The following is a 16,790-nucleotide window of genomic DNA, read 5'->3' as shown; positions in this document are numbered from 1 at the left end:
CAAGTCCAGCTCACCCATCACCCCCTGTGCTCACTGACCCGTGTCCTAACTCGCACCCAGTCCCACTCACCCATCATCCCGTGCTCGCTGACCCGTGTCCTAACTCGCACCCAGTCCCACTCACCCATCATCCCGTGCTCGCTGACCCGTGTCCTAACTTGCACCGAGTCCCGCTCACCCATCATCCTGTGCTCACTGACCCGTGTCCTAACTCGCACAGAGTCCCGCTCATCCATCACCCCGTGCTCGCTGACCCGTGTCCTAACTCGCACCGAGTCCCGCTCACCCATCACCCGCCTGTGCTCGCTGACCCGTGTCCTAACTCGCACCGAGTCCTGCTCACCCATCACCCCCTGTGCTCACTGACCCATGTCCTAACTCGCACCAAGTCCCGCTCACCCATCACCCGCTTGTGCTCGCTGACCCGTGTCCTAACTCACACCAAGTCACGCTCATCCATCACCCCCTGTGCTCGCTGACCTGTGTCCTAACTCGCACCGAGTCCCGCTCACCCATCACCCCGTGCTCGCTGACCCGTGTCCTAACTCACACCGAGTCCCGCTCACCCATCACCCGCCTGTGCTCGCTGACCCGTGTCCTAACTCACACCAAGTCACGCTCACCCATCACCCGCCTGTGCTCGCTGACCCGTGTCCTAACTCGCACCAAGTCCCACTCACCCATCACCCCCTGTGCTCGCTGACATACATTGGCTCCCAGTCCGGCAACGCCATGATTTTAAAATTCTCATCCTTATTTTCAAACCCCATGGCCCTCGCTCCTCCCTATCTCTGTAATCTCCTCCATCCCTACAAACCTCAGATGTCTGCGCTCCTCTAATTCCGGACTCTTAAGAATTCTTGATTTTAATCGCTCCGCCATTGGCAGCCGTGCCTTCAGCTGCCAAGGCTCTAAGCTCTGGAATTCCCTCCCTAAACCTCTGCGCGTTGCTACCCGTCTCTCTCCTACTTCAAGGCACATCTTAAAAGCTACATCTTTGTCCCAGCTTTTGGTCACCTGTCCTAATATCTCCTTGTGTGGCTTGGTGTCAAGTTCTGTCTGTTAAATCGCTGCTATGAAGCGCCTTGGGACATTTAATTACGTAAAGGTGCCATCATCATCATCATAGGCAGTCCCTCGAGATCGAGGAAGACTTGCTTCCACTCTTAAAATGAGGCCTTAGGTGACTGTACAGTCCAATACTGGAATTACACTCCAACAAGTGGGGCAGACAGTGGTTACATAGAAACATAGAAAATAGGTGCAGGAATAGGCCATTCGGCCCTTCGAGCCTGCACCGCCATTCAAGATCATGGCTGATCATTCACCTCAGTACCCCTTTCCTGCTTTGTCTCCATACCCCTTGATCCCCTTAGCTGTAATTAACTCCCTCTTGAATATATCCAATGAACTGGCATCAACAACTCTCAGCGGTAGAGTGTTCCATAGGTTAACAACTCCCTGAGTAAACAAGTTTCTCCTCATCTCAGTCCTAAATGGCCTACCCCTTATCCCAAGACTGTGTCCCCTGGTTCTGGACTTCCCCAACATCGGGAACATTCTATCTGCATCTAACCTGTCCCGTCCCATCAGAATCTTGTATGTTTCTATGAGATCCCCTCTCATCCTTCTAAACTCCAATGTATAAAGGCCCAGTTGATCCAGTCTCTCCTCATATGTCAGTCCTGCCATCCCGGGAATCAGTCTGGTGAACCTTCGCTGCACTCTCTCAACAGCAAGAATGTCCTTCCTCAGATTAGGAGACCAAAACTGAACATAATATTCCAGCTGAGGCCTCACTAAGGCCCTGTACAACTGCAGTAAGACCTCCCTGCTCCTGTACTCAAATCCTCTCGCTATGAAGGCCAACGTACCATTTGCTTTCTTTACCACCTGCTGTACCTGCATGCCAACTTTCAATGACTGATGAACCATGACACCCAGGTCTCGTTGCATCTCCCCTTTTCCTAATCTGCCGCCATTCAGATATATTCTGCCTTCGTGTTTTTGCCCCCAAAGCAGCTAACCTCACATTTATCCACATTATACTGCATCTGCCATGCATTTGCCCACTCACCTAACCTGTCCAAGTCAACCTGCAGCTTCTTAGCATCCTCCTCGCAGCTCACACCGCCACCCAGTTTAGTGTCATCTGCAAACTTGGAGATATTACACTCAATTCCTTCATCAAAATCATTGATGTATATTGTAAATAGCTGGGGTCCCAGCACTGAGCCCTGCGGCACTCCACTAATCACTGCCTGCTATTCTGAAAAGGACCCGTTTATCCCGACTCTCTGCTTCCTGTCTGCCAACCAGTTCTCTATCCACGTCAGTATATTACCCCCAATACCATGCACTTTGATTTTGCACACCATGAAGGAAGGGGTGGGAGGGACAGGTTTGCCGCACGCTCCTTCCGCTGCCCACGCCTGGTTTCTACATGCTCCTGGCGTTGACACTCGAGCGCGCAAATTGTTCATCCCACAAATCAACATAGCAAAAGCAGATTATCTGGTCATCAACACACAGTTCTTGGAAGGACGAGCTCAAATTGGCATCGTGGTTAAAATGTGGTGAAAATGTTTATGTATGTGATTGGGCCACTGTATCTGCACAAATAGCTGGAGTGCATACATTCCCAATGCCGCAATAATCAGCCTTTCCCAATGCTGTAATAACAAGGGTTCCGATTACATTCTGTCCCATGGCCCTGAATAGATTTTCGAAATGGATGGATCACTGGCCCCCTCTGCTGGAATGTTTCATGCAGTGCAGGTCAGCAACACAGAAACAGCCCTACGAACTGGCCGCTGCTGGTGTTGGTGCTCCACACGAGCCTGCCCCCACTATAATTACCTCTTCCCACCCATGACCCTGTACCCCACTATTCCCTTCTCCCTCGTGCATGCACCAAGCCTTCCCTTAAAAGCATCTACAATAACTGTTTCAACCATTCCCATCATAGGGAGTCCCTCGGAATCGAGGAAGACCTGCTTCCACTCCCAAAGTGAGTTCTTTATGGCTGAACAGATACAGAGCCACAGACCCTGTTACAGGTGGGACAGACATTCGTCTGGGAAGGGGTGGGTGGGGCTGGTTTGCTGCGTGCTCCTTCCGCTGCCTGCGTTTGGCCTCTCCACGCTCTTTGCGTTGAGACTCGATGAGCTCAGCGCCCTCCCGGATGTACTTTCTCCACCGCGGGCGGTCTGCGGCCAGGGTCTCCCAGGTGTCAGTGGTGATGTCGCACTTTACCAGGGAGGCTTTGTTTCCGCTGTCCTCCTTTGGCTCGTTTACCATGAAGGAGCTCCGCATAAAGCATCTGCCTCGGGAGTCTCGTATCTGGCATGCAAACTATGTGGCCTGCCCAGCGAAGCTGATCAAGTGTGGTCAGTGCTTCAATACTGGGGATGTTAGCCTGATCGAGGACACTGATGTTAGTGCGCCTGTCCTCCCAGGGAATTTGCAGGATCTTGCGGAGACATCGTTGGTGATATATCTCCAGCGACTTGAGGTGCCTTCTATACATCGTCCATGCCTCAGATCCATACAGGAGGGCGGGTATTACTACAGCCCTGTAGACCATGAGTTTGGTGGATGATTTGAGGGCCTGGTCTTCAAACACACTTTTCCTCAGACGGCCGAAGGCTGCACTGGTGCACTGGAGGCGATGTTGAATCTCCGCATCGATGTCTGCCTTTGTTGATAAGAGGCTCCCGAGATATGGGAAATGGTCCACATTGTCGAGGGCCACGCCGTGGATCTTGATGACTGGGGGGCAGTGCTGTGCGACGGTGACAGGCTGGTGGAGGACCTTTGTCTTATGGATGTTAAGCGTAAAGCCCATGCTTTCATATACCTCAGTGAATACATTGACTATATCCTGGAGTTCAGCCTCTGAATGTGCACAGACGCAGGCATCGTTCGTGTACTGTAGCTCAATGACAGAGGTCGGGGTGATCTTGGACCTGGCCTGGAGGCGGCATAGGTTAAACAGCTTCCCACTGGTCTGTAGTTTAGTTCCACTCACTATGGCAGGGAATTCCACATTCTCACCACTCGTGTGCGAAGAAATTCCTCCTAAATCCTTCATCCGAGCTGTTAGCAGCTACCTTATATTTATACCCCCTTTTCCTGGACTCACCCACAAGCAGAAACAGTTCCTCCACATCCACCTATCAAACTTCTTCCTAAATTTAAAGACCTCCTAGTTCATGAGGGGTCTGGATCAGAGTAGATGGAGAGAAACTGTTCCCATTGGCGGAAGGGCCGAGAACCAGAGGACACAGATTTAAGATGATTGGCAGAAAAACCAAAGGAAACGCAAGAAAAAAAAAAACATTTTACCCAGCGAGAGGTTAGGATCTGGAATGCGCTGCCTGAGAGAGAGAGAGTGGTGGAGGCAGACTCAATTTTATCTTTCAAAAGGGAGTTGGATAAGTATCTGAAGGAAAAATATTAGCAGGACTACGGGGAAAGGGCGAGGGAGTGGGACTAGCTGAGAGTCAGCACGGGCTCGACGGGCCAAATGGCTGCCCTCCATGCTGTGATTCTATGAGCAAATAATTCCTCCCTCGTGGGGCTTCTTACTTACTGGGCCAGAGCAGAGTCCTACACATACTGTAGGAACTCCATTACCTTCTCCCGGTCACTCCCTCTCCCTGAGCATAGTTGAAATGCCCCAGGATTTCGATACTGTTTTTACTTATTTCAATTTTCTACCTACGTCTTTCTCCCCCACACTTTCTTTCCATGGTTTGGCGGTCTGCAGTGTACCTCAACAGTATTTCCTATCCTTTATCTAAATCCATACAGATTCTGTCTCCTTGGCTTTGTCAGTTATGTCGTTTCATGCTCCAGTCTCTTAGTTCTGATTAACACAGCCCCTCCCTCTTCCTAACCTCACATTTCTCAATGCAATACAGGCTGCAATATTTAAACTGTCAATCACGTCCTGTGTCCATCAGGAGCTCCGCACACCAGTTTGGAAGTTAACCTTAGACCACTCAATCATATAAAAGGAGCGAGAAGTAGCATGCACCACAGGACTTTACCGCCAATGAATTCTCTTAAGTGCAGTCATTGTTATTTTACAAGCAGTGAAGTAGTGCACAGCAAGCTCCCACAAACAGAAAATGAGATAAGTGGGCAGTTAATCGCTTTTGGTAATTTTGGTTCCGGGATAAATGTTGGTCAGGGCACCTGTACAACGACCCTGAAGTTCTCTGAATACTGGCGTGGTACTTTCCAGATCCACCTGGGCAGGTAGACAGGCCTTTACTTAATGTCTCATCTGAAAACTAATAAGTGGTAGCTAAAATGAATGGGCAACATTAAGCGTGGCATTGAAGCGTGGCAGAAACAGCACCACAGGAGGAAGGAACTGATTGCTTGGCAGTGCCAGCGTCCAGTTGAGTGGTAATATAATCATAGGCTAGCAGGAAATCTCCCGTGGCGCTGAGCACAGAGAGTCAGAGGGAATGTTGCTCTGCAACAATAAGGGGCGCTTTCATCGGCGAGAGAACAGCAGCAGGTTATTGGTTTACAGTGAGCGCACCACTCAAAGGCCACTTGTAGACAATGGTAATGAGAAATTGTTGATCGAATTCCAGAACACAGTGGGACTGCTCAGGTTTGGAATTGTTGATCGAATTCCAGAACACAGTGGGACTGCTCAGGTTTGGCAGTGGGGCAGGGGGGGGGAATGCTTTGACTGGGCAGCATGGTGGAGGTCTCGGGTTTGCCAGAACTGTGGTTGGGGGGTGGGTGGGGGGTGGAATGTACATCCCTAGTGTTTGAGAGCAGTGAGGGGACGGGGAAGGAAATGATTTTATTGCACTGGGAGAGTGGAGTGGGGGCAGTGGGGAGTGGGGTATCTGAAGCAATGATCCCTATAAGTTTCACAGCCGCAGCAACTCTCTGCTGTCCCGTGCAGCCCGGAACCTGCTTTTTCAATGTTAAATTTCGGGCATGTGCAAAACTGTGAATGGGCCCAAAAAAATAAGAGGGAACATTAGTCTCAAGTCTGCAGCACTGTGTGCGACCACCATCTACAAGACACAAGTCAGGAATGTGATGGAATACTCTCCACTTGCCTGGATGAGTGCAGCTCCAACAACACTCAAGAAGCTCGACACCATCCAGGACAAAGCAGCCGCTTGATGGGCCCCCCATCCACCACCTTCAACACTCACTCCCTCCACCACCGGCGCACCGTGGCTGCAGTGTGTACCGTCTACAAGATGCACTGCAGCAACTCGCCAAGGCTTCTTCGGCAGCACCTCCCAAACCCGCGACCTCTACCACCTAGAAGGACAAGGGCAGCAGGCGCATGGAAACACCACCACCTCCAAGTCACACACCATCCTGACTTGGGAATATATCGGCCGTTCCTTCATCGTCGCTGGGTCACAATCCTGGAACTCCCTCCCTAACAGCACTGTGGGAGCACCTTCACCACACGGACTGCAGCGGTTCAAGAAGGCAGCTCACCACCTTCTCAAGGGGCAGTTAGGGACGGGCAATAAATGCCGGCCTTGCCTATGACGCCCACATCCCAGGTATGAATAAAGAACGTAGAAACACAGAAATTTACAGCGCAGAAGAAGTCCATTTGGGCCCATCGTGTCCGCGCCGGCCGACAAAGAGCCGCACGGCCCTCGGTCAGCAGCCCTGAAGGTTACATATAAACCTATGAACAATGAACAATGACGGAAAGGTAAAGAGCACCCAGCCCAACCAGTCCGCCTCACACAACTGCGACACCCCTTATACTGAAACATTCTACACTCCACCCCAACCGGAGCCATGTGATCTCCTGGGAGAGGCAAAAACCAGATAAAAGCCCAGGCCAATTTGGGAGAAAAATCTGGACAAAATTCCTCTCACTCATCCAGGCGATCAAAACTAGTCCAGCAGATCACACTGGCCGTATTCGATTCCCTGCAGTACTTACGCCGTCCAACAAAAGGTCATCCAGTCTAATCCCAATTACCAGCTCTAGGTCCATAACCCTGCAGGTTGCTGCACTTTAAATGCCCATCCAACCATTTCTTAAATGTGGTGTGGGTTTCTGCATCCACCACTCTTCCAGGCAATGAGTTCCAGATCCCCACAACCCTCTGCGTGAAGAAGCCCCTCCTCAAAACCTTCCACCAACCACCTTAAAACTATGCACGCATTAAATTAGATTGCTTGAAGTGTGTATCTTTGTATCTGTCCATCTGTATCTGACGAAGGTTATATTTTCTTGCTGTCAGCTAAACACAGGTGATAATTGGAGGCTCGGTTTGCTTTCCAAATTTATCACTTGTACTTTAAAAAAACAAAGTCCTCGGAATTAGGATCAGGAAAGATTTTGTCCCTCAGCTTAAATACTTTGAAGCTTATTTTATATAATAATTTGGCCCTCAACTAAAGGTGTGCAATTAGTTTTCCTTTTTCTAACTCCTGCCATTACCATTTCAATTCGTCCCATCATCCCTTTTGTCTCTCTAATCTCTCCTGCCTTCCACCCTATCACAGACCTTCCCTTTTGTTCTTTCCTCCTCTCCCCCTTTCGGTGCTCCTTAAGAATCTGTTCTTTTCGAACATTCGCACGTTCTGCCGAAGGGTTATAATACATAAGGAATAGGAGCAGGAGTAGGCCATATGGCCCCTCGAGCCTGCTCCGCCATTTAATAAGATCATGGTTGATCTGATCATGGACTCAGGTCCACTTTCCTGCCCGCTCCCCATAACCTCTTATTCCATTATCAGTTAAGAAACTATCTCTGTCTTAAATTTATTCAATGACCCAGCTTGCACAGCTCTCTAGGGCAGAGAACTCCACAGATTTACAACCCTCAGAGAAGAAATTCCTCCTCATCTCAATGTTAAATGGGCGGCCCTTTAATCTGAGACTATGTCCCCTAGTTTTAGCTTCCCCTATGAGTGGAAATATTCTCTCCATCCACCTTGTCGAGCCCCCTCATTATCTTATATGTTTCGATAAGATCACCTCTCATTCTTCTGAACTCCAATGTGTATAGGCCCAACCTACTTAACATATCTTCATAAGTCAACCCCCTCGTCTCCAGTATCAACCTGGTGAACCTTCTCTGAACTGCCTCCAATGCAAGTATATCCCTCCTTAAATACGGAGACCAAAACTGCACGCAGTACTCCAGGTGTGGCCTCACCAATACCCTGTACAGTTGTAGCAGGACTTCTCTGCTTTTATACACTATTCCCCCTTGCAATAAAGGCCAACATTCCATTTGCCTTCCTGATCATTTGCTGTACCTGCATACTATCCTTTTGTGTTTCATGCACACGGACCCCCAGGTCCCTCTGTACTGCAACACTTTGCAATTTATCTGCATTTAAAAGGTCTTGGACCTGAAATGTTAACTCTGTTTCTCTCCACAGATGCTGCCTGACCCACTGAGATTTGCAGCATCTTCTGTTTTTATCTCAGATTGCAGCATCCGCAGTATTTTGCTTTTGTGTTTGTGTGCAATTAGTAGTCTGTCACGCGCCCTCTCACACAGACATCCTCGTGGTTTCGTTTTAAAAACACAATATACATTTGTTCTCGAGTATTTCTTTGAATCGTTTTGAAAAACAGCCAAGTGTTATAATATTCGGCTAGCTTGAATTACTGTTTGGCCCACCAAATTTTCATTCCAATCCACCCGAGCCAGATCCCCTTCACCCCACTGAAGATCGCTCTCCTCCAGTTAAGCATGTTTTACACTTGTCCTTTTCTATAACCAGTCTAAAGCTGATGATATTATGATCACTGTTGCCCTAATGTTCCCCACTGAAACATTCTCCATTTGCCCCACCTCATTCCACAGAACATTTTCATTCCCTCCCCAACCCCCCCTCCGTTCATACTGCAACTCCATTCCCCTCCAATTACCTGCTGACATAAAAGATTTGCTTTCATCCAGCGCCTTTCACGACCACCAGCCGTCTCAAATCGCTTTCCAGTCAATGAAGTACTTTTGAAGTACAATCACTGTTGTAACGTGGGAAACACGGCAACCAATCTGCGCACAGCAAGCTCCCGCAAACAGCAATGCGATAATATTATGTTGATTAAGGGATAAATATTGGCCCAGGACACCGGAGATAACTCCCCTGTTCTTCTTCGAAATAGTGCCCTGGGATCGTTTACCTCCACCTGAGGGGGCAAACCGGGCCTTGGTTTAATGTCTCATCCAAAAGATTCCGACAGTGCGGGGCTCCCTCAGCACTGCCCCTCCGACAGTGCGGGGCTCCCTCAGCACTGCCCCTCCGACAGTGCGGGGCTCCCTCAGCACTGCCCCTCCGACAGTGCGGGGCTCCCTCAGCACTGCCCCTCCGACAGTGCGGGGCTCCCTCAGCACTGCCCCTCCGACAGTGCGGGGCTCCCTCAGCACTGCCCCTCCGACAGTGCGGGGCTCCCTCAGCACTGCCCCTCCGACAGTGCGGGGCTCCCTCAGCACTGCCCCTCCGACAGTGCGGGGCTCCCTCAGCACTGCCCCTCCGACAGTGCGGGGCTCCCTCAGCACTGCCCCTCCGACAGTGCGGGGCTCCCTCAGCACTGCCCCTCCGACAGTGCGGGGCTCCCTCAGCACTGCCCCTCCGACAGTGCGGGGCTCCCTCAGCACTGCCCCTCCGACAGTGCGGGGCTCCCTCAGCACTGCCCCTCCGACAGTGCGGGGCTCCCTCAGCACTGCCCCTCCGACAGTGCGGGGCTCCCTCAGCACTGCCCCTCCGACAGTGCGGGGCTCCCTCAGCACTGCCCCTCCGACAGTGCGGGGCTCCCTCAGCACTGCCCCTCCGACAGTGCGGGGCTCCCTCAGCACTGCCCCTCCGACAGTACTGCACTGGAGCCTAGTGGGGCTTGAACCCACAACCTTCTGACTCAGAGGCGAGTGTGCTGCTCACTGAGTCACGGCTGAGACGAACATACCTGTTCCTCAGTGCGGCTCCCTCCTGGCTCTCACACCCCCACCCCCAGCACTGCCAGCGGCTCCGTCCTCTTGCTGCGAATTCTACTGATTGAACGCTGCTGCACCATGCGTTAGAAATCCTGCCCTCACCAGACATGGCGTGTGCAGTCTGCAGAATGATTCAATCGCTTGGAGAAGCAGCGAGAGGGAGACACCAGCAGCAGCCCCTGGGGGGGTTGTCGGAGTCCTTGATGATGGGGTGGGGAGAGTGGGCGTTCTGTGTATGGGGGCTGGATTGCTCGATCCGACTGGCTGGACCCAGACAGCGAGTAGGCTTTCAGGAGACATAAGAAATAGGAGCAGGAGTCGGCCATACGGCCCCTCGAGCCTGCTCCGCCATTTAATACGATCATGGCTGATCCGATCACGGACTCAGCTCCACTTCCCCGCCTGCTCCCCATAACCCCTTAATCCCTTATCGCTCAAAGATCTGTCTATCTCGGTCTTAAATATATTCACTGACCCAGCTTCCACAGCTCTCTGGCAGCGAATTCCACAGATTTACAACCCTCAAAGGAATTCCTCCTCATCTCAGTTTTAAATGGGCGGCCCTAGTTCTAGTCTCCCCCATCAGTGGAAACATCCTCTCCGCATCCACCTTGTCAAGCCCCCTCATTATCTTATACGTTCGATAAGATCACCTCTCATTCTTCTGAATTCCAATGAGTAGAGGCCCAACCTACTCAACCTTTCCTCATAAGTCAATCCCCTCATCTCCAGAATCAACCTAGTGAACCTTCTCTGAACTGCCTCCAAAGCAAGTATATCCTTTTACAAATATGGAAACCAAAACTGCACGCAGTATTCCAGGTGTGGCCTCACCAATACCTTATATAGCTGTAGTAAGACTTCCCTGCTTTTATACTCCATCCCCTTTGCAATAGAGACCAAGATACTATTGGCCTTCCTGATCACTTGCTGTACCTGCATACTATTCTTGTGTGTGACCACCAAACAGTAGTAGTGAGGTTGGGGATGGCATCAAACAGGAAATTAAGGATGCATGCAATAAAGGTACAACAGTCATCATGGGTGACTTTAATCTACATATAGACTGGGCTAACCAAACTGGTAGCAATACGGTGGAGGAGGATTTCCTGGAATGTATAAGGGATGGTTTTCTAGACCAACTAGAGAGCTGGCCATCCTAGACTGGGTAATGTGTAACGAGAGAGGATTAATTAGCAATCTTGTTATGCGAGGCCCATTGGGGAAGAGTGACCATAATATGGTAGAATTCTTCATTAAGATGTGGAGAGTGACACAGTTAATTCAGAGACTAGGGTCCTGAACTTAAAGAAAGGTAACTTCGATGGTATGAGACTTGAATTGGCTAGGATAGACTGGCGAATGATACTTAAAGGATTGACTGTAGATAGGCAATGGCAGACATTTAAAGATCACATGGGTGAACTTCAACAATTGTACATCCCTGTCTGGAGTAAAAATAAAACGGGGACGGTGGCTCAACCGTGGCTAACAAGAGAAATTAGGGATAGTGTTAAATCCAAGGAAGAGGCATATAAATTGGCCAGAAAAAGCAGCAAACCTGAGGACTGAGAGAAATTTAGAATTCAGCAGAGGAGGACAAAGGGTTTAATTAGAAGGGGGAAAATAGAGTATGAGAGTAAGCTTGCAGAGAACATAAAAACTGACTGCAAAAGCTTCTATAGATATGTGAAGAGAAAAAGATTCGTGAAGACAAATGTAGGTCCCTTGCAGTCAGAATCAGGTGAATTTATAATGGAGAACAAAGAAATCGCAGGCCAATTGAACAAATACTTTGGTTCTGTCTTCACTAAGGAAGACACAGATAACCTTCCAGAAATACTATGAGACCGAGGGTCTAACAAAAAGGAAGAACTGAAGGAAATCCTTATTTGTCAGGAAATTGTGTTCAGGAAATTGATGGGATTGAAGGCCGATAAATCCCCAGGGCCTGATAGTCTGCATTGCAGAATACTTAAGGAAGTGGCCCTAGAAATAGTGGATGCATTGGTGGTCATTTTCCAACATTCTATAGACTCTGGATCAGTTCCTATGGAACCCCACTTTTTAAAAAAGGAGGGAGAGAGAAAACACGGTAATTATAGACCGGTTAGCCTGATATCGGTAGTGGGGAAAATGTTGAAATCAATTATTATAGAAGTAACAGCAGCGCATTTGGAAAGCAGTGACAGGATCGGTCCAAGTCAGCATGGATTTATGAAAGGAAAATCATGCTTGACAAATCTTCTAGAATTTTGAGGATGTAACTAGTAGAGTGGACAAGGGAGAACCAGTGGATGTGGTGTATTTGGACTTTCAAAAGCCTTTTGACAAGGTCCCACACAAGAGATTAGTGTGCAAAATTAAAGCACATGGTATTGGGAGTAATGTATTGATGTGGATAAAGAACTGGTTGGCAGACAGGAAGCAAAGAGTAGGAATAAACGGGTCCTTTTCAGAATGGCAGGCAGTGACTACTGGGGTGCCGCAGGGTTCAGTGCTGGGACCCCAGCTATTTACAATATACATTAATGATTTAGACGAAGGAATTGAATGTAATATCTCCAAGTTTGCAGATGGCACTAAGCTGAGTGGCAGTGTGAGCTGTGAGGAGGATGCCAAGAGGCTGCAGGGTGACTTGGACAGGTAAGGTGAGTGGGCAAATGCATGGCAGATGCAGTATATATAATATAGATAAATGAGGTTATCCATTTTGATGGCAAAAACAGGAAAGCAGAATGTTATTTGAATGGTGACAGATTAGGAAAAGGGGAGGTGCAACGAGACCTGGGTGTCATGGTACATCAGTCATTGAAAGTTGGCATACAGGTACCGCAGGCAGTGAAGGCAGCAAATGGCATGCTGGCCTTCATAGCGAGAGGATTTGAGCATAGTAGCAGGGAGGTCTTACTGTAGTTCTACAGGGCCTTGGTGAGGCCATACATTGAATATTGTGTGGGTTTTGGTTTCCTAATCTGAGGAAGGACATTCTTGCTATTGAAGGAATGCAGCAAAGGTTCACCAGACTGATTCCCAGGATGGCAGGACTGAGATATGAAGAAAGACTGGATCGACTAGGCTTATATTAAATGAAATTTAGAAGAATGAGAGGGGATCTCACAGAAACATATAAAATTCTGACGGGATTGGACAGGTTAGATGCTGGAAGAATGTTCCCGATGTTGAGGAAGTCCAGAACCAGAGGTCACAGTCTAAGGATAAGGGGTAAGCCATTTAGGACAGAGATAAGGAGAAACTTCTTCACTCAGAGAATTGTGAACTTGTGGAATTCTCTATCACAGAAAGTTGTTGAGGTCAGTTCATTATATTCAAAAGGGAGTTAGATGTGGCCCTTACGGCTAAAGGGATCAAGGGGTATGGAGAGAAAGCAGGAATGGGGTACTGAGGTTGCATGATCAGCCATGATCATATTGAATGGTGGTGCAGGCTCAAAGGACCGAATGGCCTACTCCTGCACCAATTTTCTAAGTCTCTATGCACAAGTACCCCCAGGTCCTGCTGTACTGCAATCTTTCTCTATTTAAATAATAACTTGCTCTTTGATTTTTTTCTGCCGAAGTGCATGACCTCACACATTCCAACATTATACTCCATCTGCCAAATTTTTGCCCACTCACTTAGCCTGTCCGTATCCTTTTGCAGATTTTTTGTGTCCTCCTCACACATTGCTTTTCCTCCCATCTTTGTATTGTCAGCAAAATTAGCTACATTACACTCAGTCCCTTCTTCCAAGTCGTTAATAGTTGGGGTCCCAGCACTGATCCCTGTGGCACCCCACTAGTTACTGGTTGCCAACCGGAGAATGAACCATTTATCCCTCTGTTCTCTGTTAGTTAGCCAATCCTCCATCCATGCTTATAGATTATCCCCAACCCCGTGAACGTTTATCTTGTGCAGTAACCTTTTATGTGGCACCTTGTCAAATGCCTTCTGGAAGTCCAAATACACCACATCCACTTGTTCCCCTTTATCCACCCTGTTCGTTACATCCTCAAAGAACTCGAGCAAACTTGTCAAACATGACTTCCCCTTCATAAATCCATGCTGACTCTGCCTGACCGAATTTTGCTTTTCCAAATGTCCTGCGACTGCTTCTTTAATTATGGACTCCAACATTTTCCCAACCACAGATGTTAGGCTAACTGGTCTATAGTTTTGTGTTTCATGCACAAGGACCCCCAGGTCCCTCTGTACTGCAGCACTTTGCAATTTTTCTCTATTTAAGTTATACAGTAATTGGCTTTTCTATTATTTCTGCCAAAGTGGATAACCTCACATTTTCCCACATTATACTCCATCTGCCAAATGTTTGCCCACTCACTTAGCCGGTCTATTTCCCTTTGCAGAATTTGAGTGTCCTCCTCACAATTTGCTTTCCCACCCATATTAGTATCTGTTTACTGTTAAGTACACAATTAGTGAGGTCAAAGATTAACTGATGTCAAGGTTGCATGCTTGTGGGAGCTTGCTGTGCACAAATTGGCTGCCGCATTTCTTACGTTACCACAGTGACTACCCTTCAAGCAGTGCTTCATTGGCTGCAAAGGTGCTTTGGGACGTCCTGAGGTTGTGAAAGGCGCTATAGAAATGCAAGTAATTCTGTGTCACAGCCCCTGGCTATGATTACTAAGGTTATTCAGAGGTTGCAGACATTCTGGCTGCCTCATCAAATTAGCGTTGCTGTTTACGTTGGATTTTTTGACGTGTAACACACAGGTGTTTGAGAGAGAGATATGAAGTGTGACAGTCGGTGTGGTAATGTACCTTTAACGTTACAGATATGGGGACTGCCCGACACAACCTGTAAACACAGCAGCAGCAGCAGCGACCACTGCCTCTCGGGTCCTGCTCACTGTTGCAGGACTCGGGGCAGTGGGGAAGGGTATCGGGAGGGGGGTGGCGTCTGGATCTAACTCCTTGGCCCAAAATAGGAACTGCAAGAAAGTACTTCAATTCTAATCACCGATCCGGGAAACAGAAACAGCTCCCTGCCTTAGGGACCTGAACACTTCAATCAAGGACGCCCCTCCCCCCACCAACTCTAACCAGGGGCGCCCTTCCCCTCCCCCCTACCCAACTCTAACCAGGGACACTCCTCCCCTTTCCCCTCTCCCTCCCTTTTCCCCCCACCCAACTCTAACCAAGGATGCCCCTTCTCCTTTCCCCTCTCCCCCACCCAACTCTAACCAGGGACGCTCCACTCCCTTGCCTTCCCCCTGCCACTACAAAGTGCCTAGTCCCCTTCCACCTCCTGCCAGTTTCCCCATTGACTCCAAGCAGCGTCCGTCTCTGCAACCTTACCAACTCTGCTGCACCCCCGCCGCAAACACAGGATGGTCCGTTCCTGCACCCCCGCCGCAAACACAGGATGGTCCGTTCCTGCACTCCCGCCGCAAACACAGGATGGTCCGTTCCTGCACCCCCGCCGCAAACACAGGATGGTCCGTTCCTACACCCCCACCAATGGTGACCGGGGGGGGGGGGGGGGCAGGGCAGAGAGAGATGGGGGTGCGGGACTGAGGGAGGAGGGACTGAGGGTAACGGAGGGAGATGTGGAGATGGGGTGAAGGGATGGAGGGATCGACCGTTTGCAGCTGCCAATTATTGGGATGCTCACCTTCCATTCTCAGACAGGAGGACACCCTCTTCCTTCAGCCTCTTGCTCTTCACTGTGCAGTCTTCCAGCAGGACCTCCCGTTGTCGCTTGGTGATGTGCAACCAATCCACATCAGCATCAACCAATCCATCGTCTACCGCTGCTGCCTCAAAGTTCTGAGACGCGACCTTTGACACTTTCTCCCCTGCTTTCCTCTTCCAGCCAAAAGATGTCATACTGTAGGGAAAGAGAGTGGGAGAGAGCGGGAGGGAGGGAGAGAGCGGGAGGGAGAGAGCGGGAGGGAGAGAGCGGGAGGGAGAGAGAGAGCGAGAGAGAGCGAGAGAGAGCGAGAGAGAGCGGGAGGGAGCGGGAGGGAGCGGGCGGGAGGGAGCGGGCGGGAGAGAGCGGGAGGGAGCGGGAGGGAGAGAGCGGGAGGGAGAGAGCGAGAGAGAGCGGGAGGGAGAGAGCGAGAGAGAGCGGGCGGGAGAGAGCGGGAGGGAGAGAGAGGGAGAGAGCGGGAGGGAGAGAGAGGGAGAGAGCGGGAGGGAGAGAGAGGGAGAGAGCGGGAGGGAGAGAGAGGGAGAGAGCGGGAGGGAGAGAGAGGGAGAGAGAGGGAGGGAGAGGGAGGGAGAGAGAGGGAGAGAGAGGGAGAGAGAGGGAGGGAGAGGGAGGGAGAGGGAGGGAGAGGGAGGGAGAGGGAGGGAGAGGGAGGGAGAGGGAGGGAGAGGGAGGGAGAGGGAGGGAGAGGGAGGGAGAGGGAGGGAGAGGGAGGGAGAGGGAGGGAGAGAGAGGGAGAGAGAGGGAGAGAGAGGGAGAGAGAGGGAGAGAGAGAGAGCGGGCGGGAGAGAGAGAGAGAGAGCGGCGGGAGAGAGCGGGAGGGAGAGAGCGAGAGAGAGCGGGAGGGAGGAGCGAGCGAGAGCGGGAGGGAGAGGGCGAGAGAGCGGGAGAGAGCGAGCGAGAGCGGCGAGCGAGAGGGAGGGAGGGAGAGGGAGGGAGGGAGAGAGAGAGGGAGGGGAGAGAGAGAGGGAGGGAGAGAGAGAGGGAGGGAGGGAGGGAGAGAGAGAGAGAGAGGGAGGGGGAGAGAGAGAGGGAGGGGGAGAGAGAGAGGGAGGGGGAGAGAGAGAGAGGGAGGGGGAGAGAGAGAGGGGGGGGGGGGAGAGAGAGAGAGGGAGAGAGGGAGGGAGAGAGAGAGAGGGAGAGAG

The 16,790-nt window shown here is 50.4% G+C and overlaps 1 protein-coding gene across 3 annotated transcripts in view; it reads right to left on the bottom strand.

Annotated features, from left to right (window-relative positions):
• ttc33 (tetratricopeptide repeat domain 33) overlaps window positions 1-16,790 on the bottom strand; it is a 117,423-nt gene that overhangs the window by 91,384 nt on the left and 9,249 nt on the right. For all 3 annotated transcript variants that reach the window (XM_070877223.1, XM_070877229.1, XM_070877219.1), the window contains exon 2: window positions 15,610-15,825. In XM_070877223.1, the coding sequence (XP_070733324.1) occupies window positions 15,610-15,824 (215 nt within the window). In that variant the 5' untranslated portion in view covers window position 15,825. The remainder of the gene's footprint in view (window positions 1-15,609; window positions 15,826-16,790) is intronic.

This window comes from Pristiophorus japonicus, chromosome 1 (genome assembly GCF_044704955.1).
Source record: "Pristiophorus japonicus isolate sPriJap1 chromosome 1, sPriJap1.hap1, whole genome shotgun sequence".
NCBI lineage: Eukaryota > Metazoa > Chordata > Chondrichthyes > Pristiophoridae > Pristiophorus > Pristiophorus japonicus.
Note: the sequence above shows the minus strand (reverse complement) of the source record. Positions and strands in the feature narration are given on the sequence as shown.